The sequence below is a fragment of the Cherax quadricarinatus genome, chromosome 51 (assembly GCF_038502225.1).
Source record: "Cherax quadricarinatus isolate ZL_2023a chromosome 51, ASM3850222v1, whole genome shotgun sequence".
Lineage (NCBI taxonomy): Eukaryota > Metazoa > Arthropoda > Malacostraca > Decapoda > Parastacidae > Cherax > Cherax quadricarinatus.
In genome coordinates, this window is record NC_091342.1 from 4,349,445 (window position 1) to 4,365,300 (window position 15,856).

The window sequence follows — 15,856 nt, forward strand, 5'->3', positions numbered from 1 at the left end:
TGGATGGTAGGGAGCTCAGGATACTTGCTACTGGATGGTAGGGAGCTCAGGATGCTTGCTACTGGATGGTAGGGAGCTCAGGATACTTGCTACTGGATGGTAGGGAGCTCAGGATGCTTGCTACTGGATGGTAGGGAGCTCAGGATACTGGATGGTAGGGAGCTTGCTACTGGATGGTAGGGAGCTCAGGATGCTTGCTACTGGATGGTAGGGAGCTCAGGATGCTTGCTACTGGATGGTAGGGAGCTCAGGATGCTTGCTACTGGATGGTAGGGAGCTCAGGATGCTTGCTACTGGATGGTAGGGAGCTCAGGATGCTTGCTACTGGATGGTAGGGAGCTCAGGATGCTTGCTACTGGATGGTAGGGAGCTCAGGATGCTTGCTACTGGATGGTAGGGAGCTCAGGATGCTTGCTACTGGATGGTAGGGAGCTCAGGATGCTTGCTACTGGATGGTAGGGAGCTCAGGATGCTTGCTACTGGATGGTAGGGAGCTCAGGATACTTGCTACTGGATGGTAGGGAGCTCAGGATACTTGCTACTGGATGGTAGGGAGCTCAGGATGCTTGCTACTGGATGGTAGGGAGCTCAGGATGCTTGCTACTGGATGGTAGGGAGCTCAGGATGCTTGCTACTGGATGGTAGGGAGCTCAGGATACTTGCTACTGGATGGTAGGGAGCTCAGGATACTTGCTACTGGATGGTAGGGAGCTCAGGATACTTGCTACTGGATGGTAGGGAGCTCAGGATACTTGCTACTGGATGGTAGGGAGCTCAGGATGCTTGCTACTGGATGGTAGGGAGCTCAGGATACTTGCTACTGGATGGTAGGGAGCTCAGGATGCTTGCTACTGGATGGTAGGGAGCTCAGGATGCTTGCTACTGGATGGTAGGGAGCTCAGGATGCTTGCTACTGGATGGTAGGGAGCTCAGGATGCTTGCTACTGGATGGTAGGGAGCTCAGGATACTTGCTACTGGATGGTAGGGAGCTCAGGATGCTTGCTACTGGATGGTAGGGAGCTCAGGATGCTTGCTACTGGATGGTAGGGAGCTTAGGATACTAGCTACTGGATTGTAGGGAGCTCAGGATGCTTGCTACTGGATGGTAGGGAGCTCAGGATGCTTGCTACTGGATGGTAGGGAGCTCAGGATGCTTGCTACTGGATGGTAGGGAGCTTAGGATACTAGCTACTGGATTGTAGGGAGCTCAGGATGCTTGCTACTGGATGGTAGGGAGCTCAGGATGCTTGCTACTGGATGGTAGGGAGCTTAGGATACTAGCTACTGGATTGTAGGGAGCTCAGGATGCTTGCTACTGGATGGTAGGGAGCTCAGGATGCTTGCTACTGGATGGTAGGGAGCTCAGGATGCTTGCTACTGGATGGTAGGGAGCTCAGGATGCTTGCTACTGGATGGTAGGGAGCTCAGGATACTTGCTACTGGATGGTAGGGAGCTCAGGATACTTGCTACTGGATGGTAGGGAGCTCAGGATGCTTGCTACTGGATGGTAGGGAGCTCAGGATACTTGCTACTGGATGGTAGGGAGCTCAGGATGCTTGCTACTGGATGGTAGGGAGCTCAGGATGCTTGCTACTGGATGGTAGGGAGCTCAGGATGCTTGCTACTGGATGGTAGGGAGCTTAGGATACTAGCTACTGGATGGTAGGGAGCTCAGGATACTTGCTACTGGATGGTAGGGAGCTCAGGATACTAGCTACTGGATGGTAGGGAGCTCAGGATGCTTGCTACTGGATGGTAGGGAGCTCAGGATGCTTGCTACTGGATGGTAGGGAGCTCAGGATGCTTGCTACTGGATGGTAGGGAGCTCAGGATGCTTGCTACTGGATGGTAGGGAGCTCAGGATACTTACTACTGGATGGTAGGGAGCTCAGGATACTAGCTAATGGATTGTAGGGAGCTCAGGATGCTTGCTACTGATGCATGTTATTTGCCCAGTCTCGAAGAAATGGTGTATATGAAGGTTTTTGTAGGCGTTGATATGTTTTCCAGTGTGCTGGAAGGACGTCCAGGAGACAGTGGTGAAAGTTGTGTGTCAGCAGACTTCATACTCTCATTGTTCCAGGATGACTCGGCCAGTGTGAAGTCAGTTTACTGAAGTCATGTTCATTTTTTTAACCTCAGTAAAGTGGAAATGGAATCCATTGTGTCTCAGCTTCTGGCCCGGTTTGTGGAGTGATGTGTCTGGTCGTGTCTCAGCTCCTGGTCCGGGTGCTGGACCCCTCTCTCACCAAACATGAGAGAGCGCTGGATCTGTACTCTGGTCTCTTCGCTGGCCTGCACCAGCAACCACATGAGGTCGTTGTAGACCAGGGGATGGTTGGACCCCAGACCAGCCTCCAGGATCTTCTCAGCCTCCTGCAGGTGTTGCAGGGCGCTGCTGAAGGCCATGTTGCACAGTTCTATCTTAGCCAACTTGAGGAGGAAGAGACCGTAGGTCGGGTGGCTGGCACCGTAGTAGTGTCTGGAGGAATAACAACACAGTTCAGTGTAGCGATCCTTCCCTTGGGTCCAAACCCCGTGTTGTTTATTGTATTATCGAAGTCAATTGTAGCATAACTCGGCTCAGAACACTAACACTACACATTAACAACCATCTCAAATACACATAACTATGTGTATTTATGTGATTTCGTATTGGTTGTCCGGGTGAGGATGGGGGAGAGGGTGGGGGAGGGCAGGTGAGGGAAGACAAGTGAGGGAGGGCAGGTGAGGGATAACAGGTGAGGGAGGACAGGTGAGGGAGAACAAGTGAGGGAGAACAGGTGAGGGAGGACCGGTGAGGGAGAACAGGTGATGGAGAGCAGGTGAGGGAGAACAGGTGAGGGAGGACAGGTGAGGGAGAACAGGTGATGGAGAGCAGGTGAGGGAGAACAGGTGAGTGAGGACAGGTGAGGGAGGACAGGTGATGGAGAATAGGCGAAGGAGGACAGGTGAGGGAGAATAAGTGAGGGAGAACGGATGAGAGAGGACAGGTGAGGGAGGACAGGTGAGGGAGAACAGGTGATGGAGAGCAGGTGAGGGAGAACAGGTGAGGGAGGACAGGTGAGGGAGAACAGGTGATGGAGAGCAGGTGAGGGAGAACAGGTGAGGGAGGACAGGTGAGGGAGGACAGGTGATGGAGAACAGGTGAAGGAGGACAGGTGAAGGAGGACAGGTGAGGGAGAACGGATGAGAGAGGACAGGTGAGGGAGGACACGTGAGGGAAGACAGGTGAGGGAGGACAGGTGAGGGAGGACATGTGAGGGAGGACATGTGAGGGAGGACAGGTGAGGGAAGACAGGTGAGGGAGGACAGGTGAGGGAAGACAGGTGAGGGAGGACAGGTGAGGGAAGACAGGTGAGGGAGGACAGGTGAGGGAAGACAGGTGAGGGAGGACAGGTGAGGGAGAACAGGTGAGGGGGAACAGGTGAAGGAGGACAGGTGAGGGAAGACAGGTGAGGGAGGACAGGTGAGGGGGAACAGGTGAAGGAGGACAGGTGGAGGAGAACAGGTGAGGGAGATTCTCACCTGATGGCACTGTGGTTGAGCTTGGCTAGGGCCAAGGCACTGTGCCAGCCTCTGCAGTTGACAGTGGCTGTAAGCAAGGCATCCACAGCCTTGGCTCTCAGCACGTTGAGAGGATGGAAGACCTCCTCCTGGGAGGCCACTACCTCCCTCCACACCTCCAGCTCTGCCACGGGAAGATACTTAAAGTCTAGGGTCACAGTTAGCTAGTGTGGTCACCTCACCGGGTCACAGCTAGCTAGTGTGGTCAACTCACCGAGTCAAAGCTAGCTAGTGTGGTCAACTCACCCGGTCACAGATAGCTAGTGTGGCCACCTTATCAGGTCATAGGTAGCTAATGTGGTCACCTCACCAGGTCACAGCTAGCTAGTGTGGTCAACTCATCAGGTCACAGCTAGCTAGTGTGGTCACCTCACCGGGTCACAGCTAGCTAGTGTGGTCACCTCACCAGGTCACAGGTAGCTAGTGTGGTCACTTCATCAGGTCACAGGTAGCTAGTGTGGTCACCTCACCAGGTCACAGCTAGCTAGTGTGGTCATCTCACCAGGTCACAGGTAGCTAGTGTGGTCATTTTACTAGGTCACAACTAGCTAGTGTGGTCAACTCACCAGGTCATAACTAGCTAGTGTGTTCACCTCACCAGGTCACAACTAGCTAGTGTGGTCAACTCACCAGGTCACAGCTAGCTAGTGTGGTCACCTCACCAGGTCACAGGTAGCTAGTGTGGTCACCTCACCAGGTCACAGGTAGCTAGTGTGGTCACTTCACCAGGTCACAGGTAGCTAGTGTGGTCACCTCACCAGCTCACAGCTAGCTAGTGTGGTCACCTCACCAGGTCACAACTAGCTAGTGTGGTCAACTCACTAGGTCACAGCTAGCTAGTGTGGTCCCCTCACCAGGTCACAGGTAGCTAGTGTGGTCACCTCACCGGGACACAGCTAGCTACTGTGGTCACCTCACCAGGTCACAGGTAGCTAGTGTGGTCACTTCACTAGGTCACAACTAGCTAGTGTGGTCACCTCAGCAGGTCACAGCTAGCTAGTGTGGCCACCTCACCAGGTCACAGCTAGCTAGAGTGGTCACCTCACCAGGTCAAAGCTAGCTAGTGTGGTCAACTCACCAGGTCACAGGTAGCTAGTGTGGTCACCTCACCAGGTCACAGGTAGCTAGTGTGGTCACCTCACCGGGGCACAGCTAGCTAGTGTGGTCACTTCACCAGGTCACAACTAGCTAGTGTGGTCACCTCACCAGGTCAAAACTAGCTAGTGTGGTCAACTCACCAGGTCACAGCTAGCTAATATGGTCGCCTCACCAGGTCAAAGCTAGCTAGTCTGGTCACCTCACCAGATCACAGCTAGCTAGTGTGGTCAACTCACCAGGTCACAGCTAGCTAGTGTGGTCACCTCACCAGATCACAGCTAGCTAGTGTGGTCAACTCACCAGGTCACAGCTAGCTAGTGTGGTCAACTCACCAGGTCACAGCTAGCTAATATAGTCACCTCACCAGATCACAGTTACAGTGGTCAACTCACCAGGTCACAGCTAGCTAATATGGTCGCCTCACCAGGTCAAAGATAGCTAGTCTGGTCACCTCACCAGATCACAGCTAGCTAGTGTGGTCAACTCACCAGGTCACAGCTAGCTAGTGTGGTCAACTCACCAGGTCACAGCTAGCTAATATGGTCGCCTCACCAGGTCAAAGCTAGCTAGTGTGGTCACCTCACCAGATCAAAGCTAGCTAGTGTGGTCAACTCACCAGGTCACAGCTAGCTAGTGTGGTCACCTCACCAGATCACAGCTAGCTAGTCTGGTCACCTCACCAGATCACAGCTAGCTAGTGTGGTCAACTCACCAGGTCACAGCTAGCTAGTGTGGTCAACTCACCAGGTCACAGCTAGCTAGTGTGGTCAACTCACCAGGTCACAGCTAGCTAATATAGTCACCTCACCAGATCACAGTTACAGTGGTCACCTCACCAGGTCACAACAACTAGCTAGGAATAATGTACCGATCAGTACACAGATAATCCTCACATACGAGGCTCAAATTTAGCACGACGTTTCGGTCCGACCTGAACCATTAAGTAATCTGTCTTAAGTTTCAATCTCGCTGTGTGCGGGTTATTTGTGAATTGTTTCAGTCACGGTATTGTTAATTATTTATCCATTATCAACTGATGAACATCTGAACACTGAGAAAGACACAGTGTTAACACTGACACGGAACTGCAGTCAGGTCACTCAGTGTACCACGTAACGCAAGATTTCAGGATTACATTCACTGGTAAGACATTCGCTCCGTGTACCTGAGTGTCGAATACAGAGAATGATCTCATAGCGACACTGATTGTGTAAAACTGGAAAATCAGATACTTCCTTCCAAACAGTACAGGATTAAATTATTGTCTAGTTAGGCTAGTAGTGGTGATTATAGTGCTGACTAGGGACACTAGCAAGTTACAGTGATGCCCTTCTAGAAGGAACTCACAACAGTACCTGGATTCTCCTCGTTGAGATTCATTAGATGGGTCCTGGTGAGGGCAGCCAGGCGTCTGTACTCCTGCCTCAGGTCATCCCGGAAGCTGGTACAGCCGCAGGCTTGGCAGGGATCCACACCTCCGTCAGCAGTCTCGTCCAGGTAAACAGCAGCGTCGCAGACTGAGGACCCTGACACACACATACACACGCTCACCTGTACACACAATCTCCACTTCAAGTAAATTATATTTATTGTCGTTTTTATTCGGTCACCATGTTCACAATTTGTCCCCCCTCCCCCCCCAAAAAAAGGCCTTTTTCATGGAATAAGAAATATCTTATTAACGTTTCAAGCTCCTGTGTGGATGCTGCTCCAGAGATCTGGTGTGTCGACGCTAGCTCGGAGAAAGGAACTAGTAGCAAGTAGAACATGGATTAACTAGTAGCGAGTAGAACATGGATTAACTAGTAGCGAGTAGAACATGAAGGAAATAGTAGCGAGTAGAACATTGAAGAACAAGTAGGACGTAGAACATGAACACTAACGTCAGAGTCAGAGACATTCTTGGACTGCAGGATGCTAAGAATCTTTTTCTTTTTCTGAGATGAATCTTGGCCGAGTCTGGCGTTATTACGAACACAGGTACAAAACACGTCCTTGGACCTGTCCGTAATTAAGTCACCAGACATGGAAAGTACACAGACTAATAAAGAAAAAGACAGACACCAACGGGTAGATTTTCTGAGTACTCGTACGTACTCGCCACCAATACTGACAATATATACAGAGTACAAAATAGCAGCAGTGTAGGTAGATACCATACAAGTGGACACCACAGGACACGGTGGACACTACAGGTCACGGTGGACACTACAGGTTATGGTGGACACTACAGGTCACTGTGGACACCACAGGACACGGTGGACACTACAGGTCACGGTGGACACTACAGGTTATGGTGGACACTACAGGTCACGGTGGACACTACAGGTCACGGTGGACACTACAGGTCACGGTGGACACTACAGGTTATGGTGGACACTACAGGTCACTGTGGACACTACAGGTCACGGTGGACACTACAGGTCACTGTGGACACTACAGGTCACGGTGGACACTACAGGTCACGGTGGACACTACAGGTAACTGTGGACACTACAGGTCACGGTGGACACTACAGGTCACGGTGGACACTACAGGTCACAGTGGATATTACAGGTAACGGTGGACACTACAGGACACGGTGGACTCTACAGGTCACGGTGGACACTACAGGTCACAGTGGATACTACAGGTAGCGGTGGACACTACAGGTTACGGTGGACACTACAGGTCACGGTGGACACTACAGATCACGGTGGACACTACAGGTCACGGTGGACACTACAGGTCACAGTGGATACTACAGGTAACGGTGGACACTACAGGTCACGGTGGACACTACAGGTCACGGTGGACACTACAGATCACGGTGAACACTACAGGTCACGGTGGACACTACAGGTCACAGTGGATACTACAGGTAGCGGTGGACACTACAGGTTACGGTGGACACTACAGGTCACGGTGGACACTACAGATCACGGTGGACACTACAGGTCACGGTGGACACTACAGGTCACGGTGGACACTACAGGTCACAGTGGATACTACAGGTAACGGTGGACACTACAGGACACGGTGGACACTACAGGTCACGGTGGGCACTACAGGTCACGGTGGACACTACAGGTCACGGTGGACACTACAGGTCACAGTGGATACTACAGGTAGCGGTGGACACTACAGGTTACGGTGGACACTACAGGTCACGGTGGACACTACAGATCACGGTGGACACTACAGGTCACGGTGGACACTACAGGTCACAGTGGATACTACAGGTAACGGTGGACACTAAAGGACACGGTGGACACTACAGGTCACGGTGGGCACTACAGGTCACGGTGGATACTACAGGTAAGGGTGGACACTACAGGTCACGGTGGACATTACAGGTCACGGTGGACACTACAGGTCACGGTGGGCACTACAGGTCGCGGTGGACATTACAGGTCACGGTGGATATTACAAGTCACGGTGGACACTACAAGACACGGTGGGCACTACAGGTCACGGTGGACATTACAGGTCACGGTGGACACTACAGGTCACGGTGGACACTACAGGTCACGGTGGACATTAAAGGTCACGGTGGACACTACAAGACACGGTGGGCACTACAGGTCACGGTGGACATTACAGGTCACGGTGGACACTACAGGTCACGGTGGACACTACAGGTCACGGTGGACATTAAAGGTCACGGTGGACACTACAAGACACGGTGGGCACTACAGGTCACGGTGAACATTACAGGTCACGGTGGACACTAAAAGACACGGTTTGCACTACAGGTCACGGTGGACATTACAGGTCACGGTGGACACTACAAGACACAGTGGGCACTACAGATCACGGTGGACACTACAGGACACGGAGGACACTACAGGTCACAGTGGACACTACAGGTCACGGTGGGCACTACAGGTTACGGTGGATGCTACAGGTCACGATGGACGCTACAAATCACGGTGGACACTACAGGTCACGGTACTCACTGCAGGTCACGTACTCACCACAGGTTACAATACTCACCACAGGTCACAGTACTCACTACAGGTTACAGTACTCACCACAGGACACGGTGCATACTGCAGGCCCTGATACTCACCACAGGCCACGGTACTCACCACAGGTCACGATACTCACCACAGGTCACAGTACTCACAACATGTCACAGTACTCACCACAGGACAAAGTACTCAACACAGGTCACAGTACTCACCACAGGTCACAGTACTCACTACAGGTCACAGTACTCACCACACGTCAGTACTCACCACAGATCACAGTATTCACAGCAGGTCACAGTACTCAATACAGGTCACAGTACTTACAACATGTCACAGTACCCACCACAGGTCACAGTACTCACCACAGGTCACAGTACTCAGCACAGATCACAGTACTCACCACAGGTCACGGTGGAGGTCAGACGCTCACTGGCGTCGTCACGACACAGGTCTCAGTACACACCACAGGTCACGGTGGAGGTCAGACGCTCCATGGCGTCGTCATGACACAGGTCACATTACTCACCACAGGTCACGGTGGAGGTGAGACACTCCCTGGTGTCACGACACAGGTCACAGTACTCACCACAGGTCACGGTGTAGGACAGATGCTCCCTGGAGTCGTCACGACACAGGTCACATTACTCACCACCGGTCACGGCGGAGGTGAGACGCTCCCTATCGTCGTCACGACACAGATCACAGTACTCACCACAGGTCACAGTACTCAATACAGGTCATAGTGCTCACCACATGTCACAGTACTCACCACAGGTCACAGCACTCAATACAGGTCATAGTACACACCACAGGTCACAGTACTCACCACAAGTCACGGTGGAGGTGAGACGCTCCCTGTCGTCGTCACGACACAGGTCACAGTACTCACCACAGGTCACGGTGGAGGTCAGACGCTCCCTGGCGTCGCCACGACACAGGTCACAGTACTCACCACAGGTCACGGTGGAGGTCAGACGCTCCCTGGTGTCACGACACAGGTCACAGTACTCACCTCAGGTCACGGTGGAGGTCAGACGCTCCCTGGCGTCGTCACGACACAGGTCACAGTACTCACCACAGGTTACAGTGGGGGTCAGACGCTCCCTGGCGTCGTCACGACACAGGTCACAGTACTCACCACAGGTCAAAGTGGAGGTCAGACGCTCCCTGGCGTCGTCACAACACAGGTCACAGTACTCACCACAGGCTACAGTGGAGGTCAGACGCTCCCTGGCGTCATCACGACACAGGTCACAGTACTCACCACAGGTCACGGTGGAGGTCAGACGCTCCCTGGCGTCATCACGACACAGGTCACAGTACTCACCACAGGTCACAGTGGAGGACAGACGCTCCCTGGCATCATCACAACACAGGTCACAGCACTCACCACAGGACACAGTGGAGGTCAGACGCTCCCTGGCGTCATCACGACACAGGTCACAGTACTCACCACAGGTCACGGTGGAGGTCAAACGCTCCCTGGCGTCGTCAGGACACAGGTCACAGTACTCACCACAGGTCACGGTGGGGGTCAGACGCTCCCTGGCGTCGTCACGACACAGGTCACATTACTCGCCACAGGTCACGGTGGGGGTCAAACGCTCCCTGGCGTCGTCACGACACAGGTCACAGTACTCACCACAGGTCACGGTGGAGGTCAGACGCTCCCTCTCGTCATCACGACACAGGTCACAGTACTCACCACACTTCACGGTGGAGGTCAGACGCTCCCTGGCGTCGTCACGACTTAGGTCACAGTACTCACCTCATGTCACAGTGGAGGTCAGGCGCTCCCTGGCGTCGTCACAACACAGGTCACAGTACTCACCACAGGCCACGGTGGAGGTCAGACGCTCCCTGGCGTCGTCACGACACAGGTCACAGTACTCACCACAGGTCACGGTGGGGGTCAGGCGCTCCCTGGCGTCGTCACGACACAGGTCACATTACTCGCCACAGGTCACGGTGGGGGTCAGATGCTCCCTGGCGTCGTCACGACACGGGTCACAGTACTCACCACAGGTCACGGTGGAGGTCAGACGCTCCCTCTCGTCATCACGACACAGGTCACAGTACTCACCACACTTCACGGTGGAGGTCAGACGCTCCCTGGCGTCGTCACGACTTAGGTCACAGTACTCACCTCATGTCACAGTGGAGGTCAGGCGCTCCCTGGCGTCGTCACAACACAGGTCACAGTACTCACCACAGGCCACGGTGGAGGTCAGACGCTCCCTGGCGTCGTCACGACACAGGTCACAGTACTCACCACAGGTCACGGTGGAGGTCAGACGCTCCCTGGCGTCGTCACGACACAGGTCACAGTACTCACCACATGTCACGGTGGAGGTCAGACGCTTCTTGGCGTCGCAACGACACAGGTCACTGTACTCACCACAGGTCACGGAGGAGGTGAGACGCTCACTGGTGTCACGACACAGGTCACAGTACTCACCAGAGGTCAGAGTGGAGGTCAGATGCTCCCTGGCGTCGTCACGACACAGGTCACAGTACTCACCACAGGTCACGGTGGAGGTCAGACGCTCCCTGGCGTCGTCACGACACAGGTCACAGTACTCACCACAGGTTACAGTGGGGGTCAGACGCTCCCTGGCGTCGTCACGACACAGGTCACAGTACTCACCACAGGTCACAGTGGAGGTCAGACGCTCCCTGGCGTCGTCACAACACAGGTCACAGTACTCACCACAGGTTACAGCGGAGGTCAGACGCTCCCTGGCGTCATCACGACACAGGTCACAGTACTCACCACAGGTCACGGTGGAGGTCAGACGCTCCCTGGCGTCATCACGACACAGGTCACAGTACTCACCACAGGTCACAGTGGAGGACAGACGCTCCCTGGCGTCATCACAACACAGGTCACAGTACTCACCACAGGTCACAGTGGAGGTCAGACGCTCCCTGGCGTCATCACGACACAGGTACAGTACTCACCACAGGTCACGGTGGAGGTCAGACGCTCCCTTGCGTCGTCAGGACACAGGTCACAGTACTCACCACATGTCACGGTGGAGGTCAGACGCTCCATGGCGTCGTCACGACACAGGTCACATTACTCGCCACAGGTCACGGTGGGGGTCAAACGCTCCCTGGCGTCGTCACGACACAGGTCACAGTACTCACCTCATGTCACAGTGGAGGTCAGGCGCTCCCTGGCGTCGTCACAACACAGGTCACAGTACTCACCACAGGCTACGGTGGAGGTCAGACGCTCCCTGGCGTCGTCACGACACAGGTCACAGTACTCACCACAGGTCACGGTGGAGGTCAGACGCTCCCTGGCGTCGTCACGACACAGGTCACAGTACTCACCACAGGTCACGGTGGGGGTCAGGCGCTCCCTGGCGTCGTCACGACACAGGTCACATTACTCGCCACAGGTCACGGTGGGGGTCAGATGCTCCCTGGCGTCGTCACGACACAGGTCACAGTACTCACCACAGGTCACGGTGGAGGTCAGACGCTCCCTCTCGTCATCACGACACAGGTCACAGTACTCACCACACTTCACGGTGGAGGTCAGACGCTCCCTGGCGTCGTCACGACTTAGGTCACAGTACTCACCTCATGTCACAGTGGAGGTCAGGCGCTCCCTGGCGTCGTCACAACACAGGTCACAGTACTCACCACAGGCCACGGTGGAGGTCAGACGCTCCCTGGCGTCGTCACGACACAGGTCACAGTACTCACCACAGGTCACGGTGGAGGTCAGACGCTCCCTGGCGTCGTCACGACACAGGTCACAGTACTCACCACATGTCACGGTGGAGGTCAGACGCTTCTTGGCGTCGCAACGACACAGGTCACAGTACTCACCACAGGTCACGGTGGAGGTGAGACGCTCACTGGTGTCACGACACAGGTCACAGTACTCACCACAGGTCATTGTGGAGATCAGACGCTCCCTGGCGTCGTCACGACACAGGTCACAGTACTCTCCACAAGTCAGAGTGGAGGTCAGACGCTCACTGGCGTCGTCACGACTTAGGTCACAGTACTCACCTCAGGTCACAGTGGAGGCCAAGCGCTCCCTGGCGTCGTCACGACACAGGTCACAGTACTCACCACAGGTCACGGTGTAGGTCAGACGCTCCCTGGCGTCGTCACGACACAGGTCACAGTACTCACCACCGGTCACGGTGGAGGTGAGACGCTCCCTATCGTCGTCACGACACAGGTCACAGTACTCACTACAGGTCACAGTACTCAATGCAGGTCACAGTACTCACCACATGTCACAGTACTCACCACAGGTCACAGTACTCAATACAGGTTACAGTACTCGCCACGGGTCACAGTACTCACCACAGGTCACGGTGGAGGTGAGACGCACCCTGGCGTCGCCACGACACAGGTCACAGTACTCACCACAGGTCACGGTGGAGGTGAGACGCTCCCTGGTGTCACGACACAGGTCACAGTACTCACCAAAGGTCACTGTGGAGATCAGACGCTCCCTGGCGTCGTCACGACACAGGTCACAGTACTCACCACAGGTCACGGTGGAGGTCAGACGCTCCCTGGCGTCGTCACGACTTAGGTCACAGTACTCACCACAGGTTACAGTGGAGGTCAGACGCTCCCTGGCGTCGTCACGACACAGGTCACAGTACTCACCACAGGTCACAGTGGAGGTCAGACGTTCCCTGGCGTCATCACGACACAGGTCACAGTACTCGCCACAGGTCACGGTGGAGGTCAGACGCTCCCTGGCGTCATCACGACATAGGTCACAGTACTCACCACAGGTCACAGTGGAGGTCAGACGCTCCCTGGCGTCATCACAACACAGGTCACAGTACTCACCACAGGACACAGTGGAGGTCAGACGCTCCCTGGCGTCATCACGACACAGGTCACAGTACTCACCACAGGCCACAGTGGAGGTCAGACGCTCCCTGGCGTCATCACGACACAGGTCACAGTACTCACCACAGGTCACGGTGGAGGCTAGACGCTCCCTGGCGCCGTCACGACACAGGTCACAGTACTCATCACAGGTCACGGTGGAGGTCAGACGCTCCCTGGCGTCGTCACGACACAGGTCACAGTACTCACCACAGGTCACGGTGGACGTCAGACGCTCCCTGGCGTCGTCACGACACAGGTCACAGTACTCACCACAGGTGACGGTGTAGGTCAGACGCTCCCTGACGTCATCACGACACAGGTCACAGTACTCACCACAGGTGACGGTGGAGGTCAGACGCTCCCTGGCGTTATCACTACACAGGTCACAGTACTCACCACAGGTGACGGTGGAGGTCAGACGCTCCCTGGCGTCGTCACGACACAGGTCACATTACTCACCACAGGTCACGGTGGAGGTCAGACGCTCCCTGGCGTCATCACGACACAGGTCACAGTGCTCATCACAGGTCACGGTGGAGGTCAGACGCTCCCTGGCGTCATCACAACACAGGTCACAGTACTCACCACAGGTGACGGTGGAGGTCAGACGCTCCCTGGCGTCATCACGACACAGGTCACAGTACTCACCACAGGTGACGGTGGAGGTCAGACGCTCCCTGGCGTCATCACGACACAGGTCACAGTACTCACCACAGGTGACGGTGGAGGTCAGACGCTCCCTGGCGTCATCACGACACTGCTCACAGTACTCACCTGAGGTCACGGTGGAGGTCAGACGCTCCCTGACGTCATCACGACACAGGTCACAGTACTCACCACAGGTGACGGTGGAGGTCAGACGCTCCCTGACGTCATCACGACACAGGTCACAGTACTCACCACAGGTGACGGTGGAGGTCATTTGCTCCCTGGCGTCATCACGACACAGGCCACAGTACTCATTATAGGTCACAGTGGAGGTCACACGCTCCCTGGCGTCATCACGACACAGGTCACAGTACTCACCACATTTGACGGTGGAGGTCAGACGCTCCCTGGCGTCATCACGACACAGGTCACAGTACTCACCACATGTGACGGTGGAGGTTAGACGCTCCCTGGCGTCATCACGACACAGGTCATAGTACTCACCACAGGTCACGATGGAGCTCAGACGCTCCCTGGCGTCATCACGACACAGGTCACACTACTCACCACAGGTCACAGTGGAGGTCAGACGCTCCCTGGCGTCATCACGACACAGACGACAGTCACAGGAGAAGAAATAATGTTGATACAAGTAAGACTGTCGGTGTTGTCTACTGTCCATGGCGTCCAGGTAGCTGATTCTCACCTGTGTCACACACATATCTATGTATTATGCAATAGCAAGTGATACATGATGCAAAACAGCGACGAGGAGAGTTGAATGATAGCTTTAGGCCTTTCGTGTTGCAATCAACACATCATCAAGGGCTTGCAATGCTGCAGAAAAGAGGAGGAGGTCCAAGAAAATTCGTACATTGGACCGATTCTTGCTAGACTGAGCAACATTGCAAGCTCCTGATAATGTGTTGGTTGCAACACGAAAGGCCTAAAGCTATCATTCAACTCCCTCTGTGGTTGTTTTGTATATCTATCTATCTATCTATCTATCTATCTATCTATCTATATATATATATGTATATATATATATATATATATATATATATATATATATATATATATATATATATATATATATATATATATTTACCAATAGGAATATTTTATTACATAATATGATACAGAAGATTTAAGAGATACATTGTTGATATAAAGGTGGCACATACGGTACATGTTGTTACGTGTGTATCACCGATTATAAGGCGAAAATCTCATCCAGCTCCTCAGAGCTGGTGCGTGTGCCCAAAATACAGCAGGCATTACCCCTTTGAACAGCCGCACTGAGCCGCTGGAACAGGAAACTAGCTGCCCTGGGATCCCTAGTTACCCTGATGAGTCTTTTTCCCAGCTCCTTAAGGAATTTAGATGCACTCTTTCCCCATGAGCCAAGGGTCTCTGAGCCTATGGGAACAAACATATAATGATGGGCAAGTTCTCCATATTTTCTAGACTTTTGGGACTCCCTGAAGCTGGCAGCTGCCCCTCCTTCCTCCCTGGTGTATTGGAGATAGGTATCAGCCAAGGTAGATGCACATGTATAGTCCCACACCACCTGCTTCCCATCTGTCCAGGCTTGAAGGGTGATACCATCTGGACGCTTCTGGCTGCCATCAGATCTGCATAGTTGGGGTGGCTCCCTTACTGCTGGGCATCCAGCTGTTGTGAGGCTCCTCTTGATAATGTTATTAACCT

General features: G+C 54.0%; 1 protein-coding gene across 2 annotated transcripts in view; it reads right to left on the minus strand.

The window, feature by feature from the left end:
- Positions 1–405: 405 nt before the first annotated feature.
- LOC128705246 (histone-lysine N-methyltransferase SMYD3-like) overlaps positions 406–15,856 on the minus strand; it is a 53,800-nt gene continuing 38,349 nt past the window's right edge. The window contains exons 5-8 of one of the 2 annotated variants that reach the window (XM_070095682.1): positions 14,714–14,852; positions 6,023–6,193; positions 3,531–3,693; positions 406–2,484 (exon numbers count right to left, since the gene is read on the minus strand). In XM_070095682.1, coding sequence (XP_069951783.1) covers positions 2,172–2,484; positions 3,531–3,693; positions 6,023–6,193; positions 14,714–14,852 — 786 coding nt within the window. In that variant the 3' untranslated portion in view covers positions 406–2,171. The remainder of the gene's footprint in view (positions 2,485–3,530; positions 3,694–6,022; positions 6,194–14,713; positions 14,853–15,856) is intronic. The other variant, XM_070095681.1, reaches the window with a different exon arrangement.